The 16315-nt window shown below is 36.1% G+C and overlaps 2 protein-coding genes across 7 annotated transcripts; one reads left to right on the forward strand and one right to left on the reverse strand.

The window, feature by feature from the left end:
• The first annotated feature begins 1784 nt into the window (after window positions 1–1784).
• On the forward strand, window positions 1785–12871 carry LOC7485570 (helicase-like transcription factor CHR28). Of its 6 annotated transcripts, none has more exons than XM_024581176.2 (12): window positions 1785–2220; window positions 2495–2582; window positions 2666–3049; window positions 3174–4387; window positions 4935–5006; window positions 6034–6111; window positions 6216–7128; window positions 8233–8363; window positions 8518–8739; window positions 9941–10528; window positions 10645–10854; window positions 12180–12871. In XM_024581176.2, exons 1-12 carry the CDS (start codon window positions 2071–2073, stop codon window positions 12282–12284), a joined length of 4155 nt encoding a protein of 1384 aa, XP_024436944.1. In that variant the 5' UTR covers window positions 1785–2070; the 3' UTR covers window positions 12285–12871. The 6 variants fall into 6 exon arrangements, with proteins under 6 accessions (XP_024436944.1, XP_024436945.1, XP_024436946.1 ...); XM_024581177.2 differs by having other exon boundaries at window positions 2531–2582; XM_024581178.2 differs by having other exon boundaries at window positions 2130–2220; window positions 2531–2582; window positions 2674–3049.
• Window positions 12872–13302: 431 nt separating this feature from the next.
• LOC7495253 (caffeoylshikimate esterase) lies at window positions 13303–14648 on the reverse strand. Its single transcript, XM_024581182.2, has one exon. The coding sequence runs from the start codon at window positions 14528–14530 to the stop codon at window positions 13559–13561; it is 972 nt and encodes a 323-aa protein (XP_024436950.1). The 5' UTR covers window positions 14531–14648; the 3' UTR covers window positions 13303–13558.
• Window positions 14649–16315: the final 1667 nt, after the last annotated feature.

The raw sequence follows: 16315 nt of genomic DNA on the forward strand, positions 1-16315 counted from the left end.
GGTAAAATTCCTTTGAACTGGTTAAAGTTTTGGTAAAATAAAAAAAATAGTGATAATAGTAGTAATTATTGATTGAATATAAATTTTTATTTAAAAAGTTTAATGATGGAAAATGATATAATTGAATAAGTCAAAAATTGAGAAAAACATTATATAGAAACCACAGAGAATAAATAAGCTTAATTGTTCAAACAATAAAAAGAGATCCATGAGTGAAAAAAAAAGAGAAAAATTATTACTATTCAAGCATGAATAGTGTTGAAAATTAGCCAATGTGGCCGACCATTCTAGGTTTTAAGAAGGGGTGGATATTGAGTGAAAAATCCACCAACAACACACATAAAATTCATAAAAAAGAAAAGAAAAAAGGATAGATAAAAATGATTATAGTGTTCTGCGAGGGGATTTGAGCAAGGAAATTACAAAGTGTCAAAGAATCATTTTAATTCAATAACTTAAATTGTTAGATGAGGTCTCAAGATATGATTTATATTATTCCCTAACACATTCCCTCAAGTGAAAGCCCTCACATTACCTTATACTTAATTTTTATTAAATAAATAAGAATTGTGAAATTCAAACTTGTGACCATTTGGTCATCAAGACTATGATACCATGTCAAATAATCATCTCGACCCAATATCTTAAAATATTAGATGAGATCCCAATATATAATTTATATTATTTTCTAACACAAAGAAATCAAAGAATTTCTTCTTTAAAGGGTACGACATTGATAGAGAGAAACATGGGAGTAAGAAAATAATTTTTTGGGGTGATTTCAAAGCTTTCAATCCTTTATTTTTTTTGAGTTAGAAGGCGTCAAATTCCCTACTCCTGATTAAATTAATGTATTTTTGGTGTATGATGATTTATTGCTTGTGTTAATAGTGATTGTGACGTGAGTTTGTGATTTTGATGCGTGTTAATTCATGAAGTTGTGATGAATTAATGTTTACATATATAAAATAATAGTGGGTAATGTTCTAATATGTGAAATATTAGAAAAAAAAAAATTTAATCCCCTTTTTTTATGGGTTTCGACAAAAAAATAAAATAAAATTAGAAAGATAAATTTTGATTAATAATTGATGTTAATTTTATTAGGATGTGAGTTATAATAATGTCTTCGAATTTGAAAGAAGTTCAATTGAAGTTGTTGAATGGAGAATATAAGCATTCTAATTGTTTGATTATTTTATGAATGCAAGCATAATATTGGGAATTAATTCAAATTGTTGGTGTTATGTGAAATTAGAATATATGAAATAAGTAGAGAATGGATAATGATATATGAAAAAAAATTAAAAAATTACAAAAAAATCTATATTTCTTCACCAGGTAGAGAGGGGTGTAAGCACCAGGTTGGTGCTTAGCATCTTGAATTTTTAGTTCTGAAATTTAATCATGACCTTGCTAAATGTAACTTTTGAGTGTCATGTTGTCGATTTCCTTGTATTAAATTAACTAGAGGGACGAGATAAAACAATTAACCATCCCCGAGCAGCCCGATCCCCGGCGGATGTGAAAACGACCAACCAAACGAGAATAACCAACCCAAAGCCGCCGTCACGCCTTCACTTTCCCATCCCCAGCTAACACGCAATAATTAATAAAACTTGACCATTATTGATTTATTTCTATCACCAAAAACAAAGTATTATTATTAAAAAAAAAAAGAAAAAAAAAAGAAAAAGTCGTTAACCTACGCACCGCCCCCACCTCAAACCTTCGTCTCCCTATATTTAAACCCGCGCCACTTGCATTCTTCACGAGATTTCCTTCAACTTTTTTTTTTTTTTATTCTATTCTATTCTACACATTTTTATCTTCTTTTCATTCTTTCCGTTTCGGATCATGAAAAAGTCCACAAACCACAACACACGCCACAAAAACACAAAAACCCCAAACCCGAAACTTCGCTGTAATTTCCCCCCCCTCTCAAAAACAGTTACAACTTGGATTTGGATTTGGATTTGGATTTCTCCTTTAAAAAGAATTGAATTGAATTCTATTCACTGTTAGGGTTTTTTCCTTTTGTTTTTGTAAGTTGTGTTGACGATCATTATAATGGCGGGCGGGAGCACGAGGAGTATGATGCCAGGTGGTGAAATCGTGGCCGTTGGTGATGGAAATACTGGAGATGGAGAGGAGGAGGACTTGCCAATGGATGTCGGCTTGTTTTATACTATTCTTGAAGAAGAACTACGTGCTTCTCCGGTAAGTTTCGATAACCGGCGTTGGTTTTGAACGACTCGGGTTTGCATGGGAATACGGTGATGTCTTCGATGAGAGGTTAAGTTGAACTGGATTTTAGGTTTCTTAGAACTTTAACTGGTTTTCTGCTTGAATTTCATGTTATATCATTAATTAATTGAACGTGAAATAGTCTTAATTCTTCACTCGAGGAGGGAAAAAAAAAAAACAGAGGGATGCTTTTGCTGTTTTCCCCTTTTTTTAGTATTTTTTTTTTAATTTTAATGTGAAATTGCAGAGTGGTAAAGGGGATATTTTGGTTGAGAATTTGCAGGCTGAGCCAGTGCCGGATACTGGAAATGGCGGAATCTGGCATTTACAAAGTGGTAATAGATTGAAACGCAATATAATCCTTGGAATGTTATGTTGGTACTATTGTAATTAATTTGCTTGTTCGAATACTGTTTAGGGTCTCAGATGATAGAAGGGGCAGATGGAGGGGATGGATCTGTGGATTATGTCGCGAACTCTATACACAACCCAGAAGGTTCAGATGCTAGTGTAGGTCATTTGGGTGGTTCTTTTGATTATGCAGGGAAACAAATGAGCTCTTCAATGCATGCTTACTCTGGAAGTAATAGAGAGTTTTGTTTACCGTTTCAAGAGGATCAAGGAACAATGAGGGATGGAGTGTTGAAATCAGAGATAGCCAGTTGCAGTACAGCATCTACTACTTTTGCTGATGGAGTGTCTAGCTGTATTGCAGATCATGCACGTGGTTTGAATTTAAATCCTCTTTTGGATGAAAATGGAAACCAGTTGAGGCATGTGGAAGGGAACTTCAAATCCACAGGCATGTAAACTCTCAGCCACTTTTGCTTTTGTATTGTGTGTTTGATGATGTGCATTTGGGAGGTTGATTTAGATCATTGTGATTTATGATTGGAGTTCTGATTTATGTTTCCTGATAATTGCAGATGCTGCACATGGTTCTTGGATGGACAGTTCGGATGAGAAGTTTGGATCTGGTGATGCATTCGTTAAGAATAGCTTAGAAATCCTAGAACCTGAAAATGACATTGATAGATCCATGGACATGCAGTTGATGAATACAGATGTTTTTTCACATGATATGATTTCTCCCAAGTCTGATGTCTGGCATTATCCTGATTTTCATACTGAATTCAGCAATAATCATTCAGCTATGCAATTTGGCATGAACGAATATGATACACATTATACTGATTCTCCACAATGCGATTTTTCCAGTGCTTTTAATTTTGGATTATCGCACAACAATCAAGAAATTAATGATTTTCAACCTGAGAGTGCATGCTCTGGATCAGAGACTTCGATGATGCCTTACTCTGATGTAAACATGATGAATGTTAAATATGAAGGTATCGACTATATGCCACCAATCAGTGGAAATTTTTCATCAAGTGCTGAAGATGGACTTTTTAATGACAAGGCATCAGTTATGCAATCCAGTTATATTCAGTTAGGCATCAGTGGGGACCAAACAGTTCGTGTAGGCGATGAAAAAACTGATGGATCGGCTGTGTGTAGGAACATGACATGGCAGTCTGGTGGAGTTACTGAAGCTCTCGACAGAAAGTGTTCCTGGAGTGATGGAAATGGTGCTTTTGTTGACGAAGACAAAAAACAGTCATCATCAGGTTTTTTATCGTCTGTGCAAAGTCAGAAGCATGTAATTTACACTAAGGATGAACGGGGGTGTGTGACCATTGGATCTTCAAGAGATCAAGTGGAGGGAGTTGTTGGTAGGTTTCCCTTGGACAGTGCATATTTGAATTTAAATGCTTCAGAGCAGTATTTTCCCGTTGCTCAGACATTCAATATAAGCAACAAGCAGTTGAGTTGTGGTAAGGATGAAGAACTGGGTATACCGATTCAGTCTAAGGCCTTGGGTTCTCATCTTTCAATAGTCAGCCCTGAATCAATTGAGAGTAATTCGTCTGGAAGCAAATCCCATGTTGATGATGATCCTGATATATGTATTCTTGATGATATCAGTCAACCTGCTTACTCAAACCAATCTTTTGCTTCTATAAAGTCCATAGTTCCTTTGCAACGACCTACATATAATGATTCACCTCATCATTCTGCAGTAGAAGGCACAAGGTTCAGGGCCAATGATGAGCGCCTTGTACTTCGAGTTGCACTGCAGGTCAGTATTGTGAGCTGGGAACCTACCTGCGTTGTTATGCTAAAACCAAAATTTTGATTATCAATTCCTTCTGAATTCAAAAGAAATTGGAACTTAATTAAATACAGAATTTGGAATGCGTTGGAGCTGGAGTCCAATTTACTTTCTGGCGAGGTGTCATCGCATTGATCTGAGATTTCCAGTCTCTCTGCCTGAAATATTTTGTTCAGCTGTCACACTCAGAGACACATTCTCACCAAATGACTTGACAATAAGCATATGAGTGCAATGTGCAGGCATTTGCTCACATATTAGCGGGGACATAATTTTTATTTCCTTTATTGAGAACTTGTCCTCCCTAGAAAATATTTCAACTGAAAAAATAATAAAGTTGTGATTGCCATTGAAATTCAACTGATTTTCTCATGTGTGAGAAGAGACATAGTCCTGCCATCTTGCATAAATACCTCACTGTTTTCTGTATTTGGAAATTAAAGAGTTCATGATTCCATGATTCTTATATCATGACTACCATTACGAGTATTTGACATGACTAATTTTATGGCAGGATCTTGCTCAACCAAATTCTGAAGCTGTTCCACCCGATGGTGTTTTGGCAGTTCCTCTCATGAGACATCAGGTTTGGAATCTTTCTTTTCTTCCTTATGCAGGCTGATCTGTAGCTATGAGTTGATGACTGTATAAGATGCACAGAATCTGATAAGTGGCATATCAATCAATCTTGCATGGCAATCTCAGAACACTTTGAGCTCATCATGACTTGTGAATCCAGCATTACTGCAGTGTAACTTGTAAGTATAACAAAAAGAAAACAAAGATAAATAAATAAGGCTATAAAAAAATAAACAAAGATAAACAAAGATAAAATTACTGCATTGTAACTTGTAAGTTTAACAAAAAGAAAACAAAGATAAATAAATAAGGCTATAACAAAATAAACAAAGATAAACAAAGATAAAATTACTGCATTGTAACTTGTAAGTTTAACAAAAAGAAAACAAAGATAAATAAATAAGGCTATAACAAAATAAACAAAGATAAAAGTAGTACTGTTGATGCTTTAGATGCATCATGAAGTCAATATGTATCATGGAACTGATTTCTATCAGCAGTCTGTCAAAGTTTGAATTTCCTCGCAATAATTCTGAACATGTGGAACTAGTTTTCCACTCCAGACTATCTCTTTGCAGTCACCAGATGTGGATCAACGAGAAGCTTAGAATATCTTTGATCTCCTATATGCCCACAAGCAATTAACTGTAATATTCCTCTTCAGTAGCAAGGCAAAATGCCTACAGAGAGGCACATGAAGATGGATTTTTCAAGTTGCCCACAATGTGTCTTGAGTTGTGTTATGCTTTTGTTCATGTTAATCCATACAAACAAAATAAATTGTTAATCCATACAAACAAAATAAATTTCAAGTTTGTACCAGTGGAAAAAAAATTACATTTTGAAGTGGATTTCTCCTCGACACCAAGATTCTTTGCATGGAGTGTTGTGTTTTCAATGCAATGAGAGAGATTTAAGTTCAGTCTGACTTGTATAGTTATCTGAAATCATGGCTGAGTGTGCTTTTTATGGGCTTATGGATTTGCATGATTATGTATTATTATCCCATTGATGTCCAATGATTTCCTGTGTAGCGAATTGCGTTGTCATGGATGGTTCAGAAGGAAACCTCTAGCTTGCACTGTTCTGGAGGAATTCTTGCAGATGATCAGGTAGATTTTGTTAACTTGCTAAAGACACTTGATGGTTCTAACATTGAGAACCCCCCCACCCTTTTTTTTGTGGCTTGGTGATTTATGCAATCATTTTCTCACAGGGGCTGGGAAAAACAGTATCAACCATTGCTCTTATACTCAAGGAAAGAGCTCCTTCTCATCGAGCGGATGCTGTGGCTGTTAAGAAAGAAGAGTGTGAAACCTTAAATTTGGATGATGATGATGATGGAGTTACTGAGATTGACAGAATGAAGAAAGGTGCCGATGGTTCTCAAGTTACATCAAATCATAGTTCAACAAAGAGCCTGAACTCTTCTGGGCAATCCAAGGGAAGGCCAGCTGCTGGAACTCTCATTGTTTGCCCAACAAGTGTCCTGCGGCAGTGGGATGATGAATTGCGTAAGAAGGTAACCACTGAAGCCAATCTCTCGGTTCTAGTATACCATGGAAGCAATCGAACAAAGGATCCTTCAGAGCTGGCAAAGTATGATGTTGTCATTACAACATATTCAATTGTCAGCATGGAGGTCCCAAGGCAGCCTCTGGCTGATGAAGATGATGAAGAGAAACGAAGAATGGAAGGCGATGATGCTCCGCGCCTAGGATTTTCATACAGTAAGAAAAGAAAAAATCCTCCTAGTTTTGGCAAAAAGGGTTCAAAGAATAAGAAAGGAATGGATAGTGCAATGCTTGAGTCCATTGCCCGGCCTCTTGCAAAGGTGGCATGGTTTAGGGTTGTCCTTGATGAAGCCCAGAGCATCAAGAATCACAGAACTCATGTGGCCAGGGCCTGTTGGGGTCTTCGGGCAAAACGCAGGTGGTGCTTGTCTGGTACCCCTATCCAAAATGCAATTGATGATCTCTATAGCTATTTCAGATTCCTCAGATATGACCCATATGCTGGCTACAAGCTATTCTGCTCAGCAATAAAGGTCCCAATTCAAAAGAATGAACAAAAAGGGTACAAAAAATTACAAGCTGTTTTGAAGACAGTAATGCTTCGTCGCACCAAAGGTAAGATTGTATGAGTTTTCTGTGCACTAATTTTGTGTATTTGTTAGTCCATATGGTGAAATTCATTCTAGCTGGATTTTCCAAAGATCCTTAATTTGTTTTATCATGACTCTAAAAACCTCTAGGGCCTTCTACCCATCTCCTTTGTTGTAGAATTGAGATCCTTTGATATTTTTTCTCTATTCAAGGCTTGTTGCTTGGCTGGATGCTCTGATTATTTGTCCTGGTCTGAATGTTTTGTTTTTCTTCCAATTCCTTGGGATTGCGTCGGTAGTAGAGGAAGTTTTTTCACAGGTTTCAACTACTCTTTTCATTCTTTTCCTCTGTTGGCAAATTGATTAGTAGCGTATTTGTTAGTCCATATGGTGAAATTCATCCTGGCTGGATTTGCCAAAGATCCTTAATTTGATTTATTATGACTGTAAAAACCTCCAGGACCTTCTACCTATCTCCTTTGTTGTAGAATTGAGATCCTTTATATTTGTTCTCTATTCGAGGCTTGTTGCTTGGCTGGATGTTGCATTATTTGTCCTGGTCTGAATGCTTTGTTTGTCTTCCAATTCATTGGGATTGCATCGGTAGTAGAGGAAGTTTTTTCACAGGTTTCAACTACTCTTTTCATTCTTTTCCTCTGTTGGCAAATTGATTAGTAGCGTATTAGCTAGAAGCATTGGTCTCAACTAGGAATGTGGTTAAGAGTTCTTTCCATTTTTGCCATGAGGGTCCTGCTGTGGAGTGATCTAAAGGTTACATCTTCAGGATACACAAATGATTTAACCCTGTGATTAGTTGATGGATTTTAGTTACAAGAAACATATTCTATTGTTTGGTGTCTCAGTGCATGAACAGGCACTGTCTACTATGATTTTATTACTCACAGAGAACTTTTTTTAAGTCTGGCATTGCATAAACATATTAGTATCCTTTGATCTGTTTGAAAAATCTTACCTGCACAATTTCTGTCTTTGCATGCTCATCTATATGTTTTTTTTTCTTGTCTGGTTTGTGTCATATTTATATTGTAAATTGTAGCTAGCCTGTTGATGTTGTGCAACTTATTGCAGTTTCTTTTTGGACTCATCTGACGTCTATTTTGTGCTCTAGGCACTCTTCTTGACGGGGAACCAATTATTAACCTACCTCCCAGAGTAGTAGAACTAAAAAAAGTGGACTTTACAGAGGAAGAACGTGAATTCTACACCAGACTAGAAATTGATTCACGAGCTCAGTTTAAAGTATGAATTTACCAGAAGAGTAATTTAGAACTGATTTCAATTTTCTTGATAGAATTTAATCATATACCTGCTATGAAGCAAAAATGTTCAATTTCCGTACTCTCCTTTTATGTATGCATATCAAATAATTCTTTGAACTACACTTGTTTGTCAGGAATATGCAGCTGCTGGAACTGTTAAACAAAATTATGTTAACATCTTGTTGATGCTGTTGCGTCTTCGACAAGCTTGTGATCATCCTCGTCTCGTCTCGGGTTTAGATTCAAGTTCTCTAGGTAGTTCCTCAGTTGAGATGGCAAAGAAGCTTCCTCGGGAGAAACAATTATGCCTTTTAAATTGTTTAGAAGCATCTTTGGCAAGCTGTGGCATATGCAGTGTATGTGGTTTCTTTTCTTGTGCTATTTCTGCTTGACTTATTTCTATGTTCTCTTATTTTTTCTGTATCTTTACTGGATTTGTTTCCTTTTGTTAACTTCATCAGTACATTTATATTGTGGATGCATATTGCACAAATAACTCTATGCGCATATTAAAACACATTTATCATAATTTTCCCTTTCTGCATCCTGTTTTGTTCGTTTAAACATCAGCTAGTTCAATCAGTGAAGGGATCTGGAACATGATTTTAAGATATTGGATTCAGTTGCAATTGCTTTGTTTTGGATTTCCTGAAAAAAGATGGTCTTGAAGCTGCATATCTGTTACTTACATGTATAATAAACAGGATCTTAGAATTCAAGCATTAATAATAGAGATGTTCGATTTGGTGTTTGATGTCTTTGATTCAGAAGGCTTCTTGTACTGGCTGAAGTCTGCAGGAGTTCGCAGATTTTGAGGGGAAAAGTTCCTTTCATAGTGGCTAGACCTACATATCATACCCACCATACCTAATTAATCCCCTCCTCAAAATAAGGCGATTGCTTTGTCTCAAAGTGCTCAATAGCTCTGTCTAGAACTTTCACAGTTATACATAGAATAGTTTCCAAATCCTTGGAAGCCTCTAGGATACTTTTTGGTATTTCCAACAGGAGTATTGTTTGGCTAGGAGTATAATTTCTTCTTTTATATAATAGTAATGCTGATATGTTTGTTAGGAAAGCAAACATTACTTGAAAAAATGCACTAGGCTTGCTGAAAAGCAACTAAGAATCATGGTTGTCACTGCATGGCATTCAGAACCTGGTATTTCAAGAGATTGTTTAGATAAAATAGCCCAGCTGCAATATAACATAGCAAAAATGATAAAGTAACAGCTATTTCTACTTCAAAAACTAGTTATATGAGGTACATTTTGGTGCAACATCATTATAGGAGCTTCTAATCAAAGCTTGAGCGCACAATGCAGCCTCCCCCCCTGCCTGTACAAATTGTTGGACAGGGTTGCTGCTGCTAATATTTTCTTTATAATGTTGTGCATTAATTCTGCTTTATTTTATATTCCGGTTTTCTTTTATTATTTGTTAAACTGTTTTTCCATCTAGCAACTAGTTTGGGACTGAGGTATGGTAGTTGTATTTGTTAAACTTCTTGGTCAATTTTTTTTTTTTGTTTCTGACATCTTTGCTGATTTCATACAGGATCCACCTGAAGATGCTGTTGTTTCAGTATGTGGTCATGTATTCTGCAGACAGTGTGTCTTTGAGCATCTTACTGGTGATGATAGCCAATGCCCCATGTCAAACTGCAAAGTTCGACTGAATGTGTCTTCAGTGTTTTCCAAAGCTACATTAAACAGTTCTCTATCTGATGAGCCTGGTCAGGATTGTTCTGATTCTGAGCTTGTTGCGGCAGTTAGCTCATCCTCTGACAACCGTCCCCATGATTCATCAAAAATTAGGGTAGCTCTTGAAATCCTGCAATCGCTGACTAAGCCAAAAGATTGTTTGCCTACAGGCAATTTGTTAGAGAATTCTGTTGATGAAAATGTTGCTTGTTATGATACCTCATCTGGTTCTAGAGATTCAGTTAAGGATGGAATGGATAAAAGATGCCTCCCAATTAAGGCTGTTGGGGAGAAAGCCATAGTTTTTTCCCAATGGACAGGAATGCTAGATTTGCTTGAAGCTTGTCTTAAAAATTCTTCCATTCAGTACAGAAGACTGGATGGAACAATGTCAGTTACTGCCCGAGATAAAGCTGTGAAGGATTTCAATACACTTCCGGAGGTTTGTGGGATTTTAACCATTTGAACTTCAAAGGTTTATGTATAATGTTTTTTAAATGCCCTCTCAAATGTTTTACGTGTTATATTTCCCTGATGTTTGATTCCTTTGCACTACAGGTATCTGTTATGATTATGTCTTTGAAAGCAGCTAGTCTTGGACTGAACATGGTTGCAGCTTGCCATGTGTTGCTTCTGGACCTATGGTGGAATCCTACAACTGAAGATCAGGCAATTGATAGGGCACATCGTATTGGACAAACTCGTGCAGTTACAGTTTTGCGATTAACTGTAAAAAATACTGTTGAAGATCGTATATTAGCCCTCCAGGTACTGTGTTTTCTCTAAAATTTTGTGTTACCCAGTTCCTTAGCAATTGGCCACCTTTTTTTTCCCCACCATTCAAAGGTGCATAGCTTATCACTTCCTCCATCATAATTTGTTTAAATTGCCCTTCCATGGTTGATCATGCAATAGTTTTATTTAACAATTAAGAGCATGGAGATGATAGACGTGGTGCTGTCAATGATCTGTAAGAAATTTTTGGTTCCTCCCTTGCCATTGCTATTTGCTTCAGGTCCCATCAATTGATTTGATATTACTGGTTTTGGTTCTTCCGTTGCCATGGGCAAATTAAGAACTAGTGTTTCTCATTTTGGGAGGCAAAGGGCATGCATTTTTCACCTATAAGTCAATGGTTATTCAAAGGCTAACTGAATTCATTGATTGTTCAAAGGCTTATTAAGCTGTATACCATAGGTGTTCTTTGAAGTAGTGAGTGAAGCAGAAAAGGGAATGAGTTTGGGTATTAGGTGAAGGTGGTTCGACGAAGTTTTTCAAGTGACCATAATAAGTCAAACAACTTTAAATAGCAGAGTAAGGGGAACAGAAAAAGGGAATGGGTTGTGGTATTAAATGAACTTGCCTTAAACAGTACTCAAGCTACCAACATAATGTTGGCAGAACAATTTGAACTGGGTGGACAAGTGATCAGGTTTTCTTTAATGGTCACTGTATATACATGATGTTTGGATGAGCTCAAGACATCAAGCTCAGTGTGGTCGAGTGCATGTCTTAATGCATTGGTTTTAGCCAATAAAAGTGTCTGGGCTGAGAAAAAGATGTTTGTTTTTGGACAAACTCGTGCTTAACATGATCAACAGGTTATGGATTTTGAGCCTAGTTTTTGGCCTGCAGTTGGAGCAACTCTTTGCAAAAGCAGCCTTTTGGATGCTTTGGCTGAAAGGATTTGAAGTGCTTTTGAGCTGCTTTGATTCTTGTAGTTCCTAACGTACCATAGAAACATTGGCTTGCTTTTAACCAAAGCATTTAAGGAGGTGTTTTTGCTTTGTAGTTAATTCAACCCAGTCATGTTCTGAAATCAAAACTCAAATGCATTTCTGAACAATTTTCTGGTACGGTGTTTTGACAACACTAACGGTCTGGCCAAAGTTTCGAAATGAAGAATAGTGTCTCTTGATGTACCTTCAGTTTTGTTGCATACTCTAGTAAGGTGTTTTTTTTTTCAATAATTGCATTTTCTAGTATTCACTAAGAGTTCATTATTGGACTATTGTTTTTAAAGTCTGTTTTGTTATATTTCTTTTGTTCTGAAATTTGTTGGTAAAACAAAAATACTTGGTTTGCTTTTGCAGCAAAAGAAGAGAGAGATGGTGGCATCTGCTTTTGGAGAGGATGAAAATGGTGGACGTCAGACTCGCCTAACAGTGGATGACTTGAATTACCTATTTATGGTGTGAATATGGAGCTCAAATTTTTTTGCAGATGTTTCTTTCGGCAACCCAGAGATCACCTATAGGTTCTTTTTCAGCATCTCAGATATCTTTATGCTCCTAGCTGCTGCTTGCGGTTGCAGATGCATATTTTAGCCATTGCCTGACTAGTTTCAACAAGATGACAAAGGGATATAGGCCTTTTCTAACCAGTAGATACGTGCATAGTTGCAGTCGGTGATGATCCATTCTTTATACATTTTTTTTTTGTCGGTCTAACAGTGGATCCTCTCGTTTAGTCGTCCATTACACCGGGATACTGCGTAGGTTTACATTAGTCTGATAGCAAGTGAAGATAGATTTCTATAGATATTGCTTGGACGTTTTTCATTTTTCCCCACCTGTAATTGATAAAAGGGGTTATTCTTTTTTCGGTTTTCCTTCACTACCTTTGCGCAGTTATTTTCATTGCATAGTTCTCCTTGTGGTGCAGAGATGACAAAATCTATCATCTCCTCGAAAGACCTGTCATTTGGCCCCCTCATGTATTCAGCGTCTGACTGGCGTGCTGTATTTCAATTGCTTGCTTTAAAGGTTATTTAGTTATTCTGAGATTTCATGCGTACGAGCCGTCACAGGTGCCACTTTTTTGTTTGGTTAAAGAGCTTGTGTCTTGTCATTAGTACCGCTGTATACGAGAGCAATTTACAGATGAACTGTGACGAAGGAACATGCCCAATCTATGCTCAAGAAGGGAGAAGTCGATCTGCAAACAAGGAATTTGCACAAAAATTCTTTTCAAATGTGACAAATAATATGTGGTGAAACAAAAATAAAATGTCGGAGCTTAACGGAAGCGTTGCTTTGTATTTTAGGCTGTAAAGCGCATCAGAAGGGTTGCTAAAAGAAGTCACCACGATGACTTTGAGCAGGTGCTTGGCACCAAGGCCATCTGCATGTTCAAATCTCGGCGAGAACCGCTACTCATATTACCATTGATACTTGGAAAGTAGAACTTCATTGAAAATTAACACAATAAGAAGTCTAAAACATGCATTCCGGCACAGGAACCCAATACTTTATTGAATATTAACACAATCCCTGGAAAGCTAATCAACATGAATAACACATTAGGATATAGAGACCGTGCCTTTCGAGAAGCATAATTACACAACCAAAGCGTTAATTTTACTCAACATCAGCACAGGAACTCAACATGAATTCTAGAATAAAATTCTAAGCATAAAGTTCTTTAATTGAACAATCAACCAGCAGTAATAAAACATCCCAAAACGACAAACTTACTGATAGTTTTGCTTGCATCTATCATTCAACCAAGATATAATATCTTGCCGAACAATTTCAACATTCTCATCAGTTTCTCCAAAAAGCAAAGAATGCACCATTCCATCATAAATCTTTATCGTCTTGTCTTCGCTTTTTGCCTCCTCATACAAACTTTCGCTCACTTTTGGATCAGTGACAACATCCATACTACCATGTAATACAATAAATGGAATGGTAACATTTCTCAAATTTTGACTCAAATAATCAGTAACCCTTAGAAGCTCGACAACAGTTCCCAATCTTGGTTTCCCCCTATATCTCATTGGGTTCATTTCTGCAATTGGCACTTTTCTCTCTACTTTGATTGACTTGTGCAGAATGCTAGCAGCTGGAACTATAGCTAAAGTAGGCAAAAATTTTGCCACCAATAATAGAATATCAGAAATTGGCCATCTGGGTTTTATACTATCAGAGATTTTGCACATGGGGGCGACCAAAACTGCACCATCAAACCCTTTAGGGTTTGCTAAATGAATCAAGAGACAAATAGCACCGCCCATTGATTCACCATACAAAAAGAAAGGCAACCCATGAAACTGTGTGTCATTCTTGATGGAATCAAAGAAAGAAAGACAGTCTTGAACAACAAGATCAACATTGGGTACATAGCCCTTAAGGCCTTGAGACTTACCATGGCCTTCAATGTCAAGTCCAAAGCAGGCAAAACCCATCTGGGCTAGGAAGATAGCCGTGGACTGAAAAGTCCAGCTGATATCGTTTCCATAACCATGAACCATACACATAACGCCAAGTACAGGATCGGTGGAGATTGGGAGCCATGATCTTGTGAAAAGAGAGAGGCCTCTTGGTGATGTGTAGGATGACCGTGAAGCTTTGATCCCTTGTTGTTTGTAGTACTCATCCTCTGGGGTATTGCCCCAAAAGTGGACTTCTGTTTCACGGGGCTTGAGATTTTCTTGCTCCATTTTTAGAGAAGACTTGGGATTTTTGGAGGGTTGTTCTTGTTCTTGGGAAGATAGATGTGGGTGATCTTGTCGTTGATTGGCTATTTTAATGTGGTTTTGACTTCTTTTTCCCTTAGAGCATCTCCAATGGAGAAGCTAAATGAATGATTAAAAATAAAAAAATTAATATTTTAATTTTTGTTTGCTTGTTCTAAGAAAATTTCCAACGAAAAATGCTATTTTAAAAAATTAAATTGATAAAATATTATTTTGAATAGTATAAATATAGTTTTTTTTAACATGTATATTCCAATAAAAAAACCATTTGAAAAGTCAATTATATTAGAGTGGAATAAATAAGTGTTTTATTTTTTTAATGATTTTGATGTTATTTTTTTTTTCACATGGCTAGATTTATTGGCTTATTCTTTGTTGGCCCCACTTTGTTAGTTTTAGCTCTTTTGAGAGATATGTAGGAATAACATTTGTGTGAAAGAAAATAAATTTTAGCATTGTTTGGCTTTCCCCTTTGAGTATGAAAAATAAGTAAAGAAAAGCTAAAATATTAGTTTTTTTATTTTTGGCTATCCATTTAGCTTCTCCATTGGAGATGCTCTAAGGGGAAAGCCAAACAAAATACTAAAATGTCTTTTCTTTCCCACAATGCTATTCCTACATATCTCTCAAAAGAACTAAAACTAACAAAGTGGGACCAACAAAAGAATAAACCAATTAAATCTAGCCATGTGGAAAAAAAATAACATCAAAATTATTAAAAAAAATAAAACACTTATTTATTCCACTCTAATAGAATTGACTTTTCAAATGGTTTTTTTCCATTGGAATATGCATGATAAAAAAAACTATATTTATATTATTTAAAATATTATTTTATTAATTTTTTTTTTTAAAATAACATCTTCCATTAAAGATGCTGTTAATGTTGGGGGGCTTTTACAGGTAGGTGGCTTACTTAGGGTTGGGCTGGCCCTGGTTTTGCCTAACTCAACTTGCAGGATTTCCTATCTTCTTACCAAGCAGCGACGTTAGCGATCTCCTTACATTTATTTAGCTCCTGCTTTTGCAAAATCCTACCTTCATGTTCTCTGTGGATTCTTATGTTGCATACCTTACATCGACAAGTGTTCTGATAATGCAGTCGAGAGTATGGTTGGATGGTAAAACAAAATACGAAATTGATGCTTTTTTTTGTTGCATTCCTCTTCATGTTTCTGTAAAGTTAGAATATGATCAATTATTTTTACACAAAACATATCAAAATAATTGAAACTATTTTTACACAGAATAATTTTGTCTCTTAAACTGTTTTGAAATTAATGAATTTTTATTGTTTCAAAATAATAAAGAAAATGAAACATGCTTTCTCTGTCTTTACTATTCTCCTATATTTATTTATTTTTTATCTTGAAATAATAATAATAAAGAATTATTGAAAGGATAAATAGAGTAAGTGAGCCTTAGATTTCGTTTAGCATTGTAGGATGGTCCGATTTGAGATTTTTTTTAGGCTAACTATAACTTTAAGAGTTATTCGGTTTTCATTACTTTGACCTATTTTTCATTTTACATTATGATAGAAAACTTAGGAGTTCAAGAAAAACTATAATTTGATGTTTTGTTTTTCAAACCGCAACCCTAAAAACTACCATAAAGCCAAATACACACTTATAAAGAGTCGGCAAAGAAGGTTTAAGCAATATATTGATGAAGGGTGGAGCGAGTGATGGACTACGATTTTGATAATTAAATTTGTTTTGTGTATGTATTTAAAATTCTGGTATGCAT

This window comes from Populus trichocarpa, chromosome 11 (assembly GCF_000002775.5).
Source record: "Populus trichocarpa isolate Nisqually-1 chromosome 11, P.trichocarpa_v4.1, whole genome shotgun sequence".
In the NCBI taxonomy this organism is placed as follows: Eukaryota; Viridiplantae; Streptophyta; class Magnoliopsida; order Malpighiales; family Salicaceae; genus Populus; species Populus trichocarpa.

What these genes read in the sequence shown, in the direction of transcription:
- LOC7485570 (XM_024581176.2), top strand. Translation starts at nt 2,071, where the DNA reads ATGGCGGGCGGGAGCACGAGGAGTATGATGCCAGGTGGTGAAATCGTG. An exon ending in TTCCTCTCATGAGACATCAG is followed by an intron (nt 5,007 to 6,033) that starts GTTTGGAATCTT and finishes TTTCCTGTGTAG; the next exon opens with CGAATTGCGTTGTCATGGAT. An exon ending in ATCGTATATTAGCCCTCCAG is followed by an intron (nt 10,855 to 12,179) that starts GTACTGTGTTTT and finishes TTGCTTTTGCAG; the next exon opens with CAAAAGAAGAGAGAGATGGT.
- LOC7495253 (XM_024581182.2), bottom strand. Translation starts at nt 14,530, where the DNA reads ATGGAGCAAGAAAATCTCAAGCCCCGTGAAACAGAAGTCCACTTTTGG.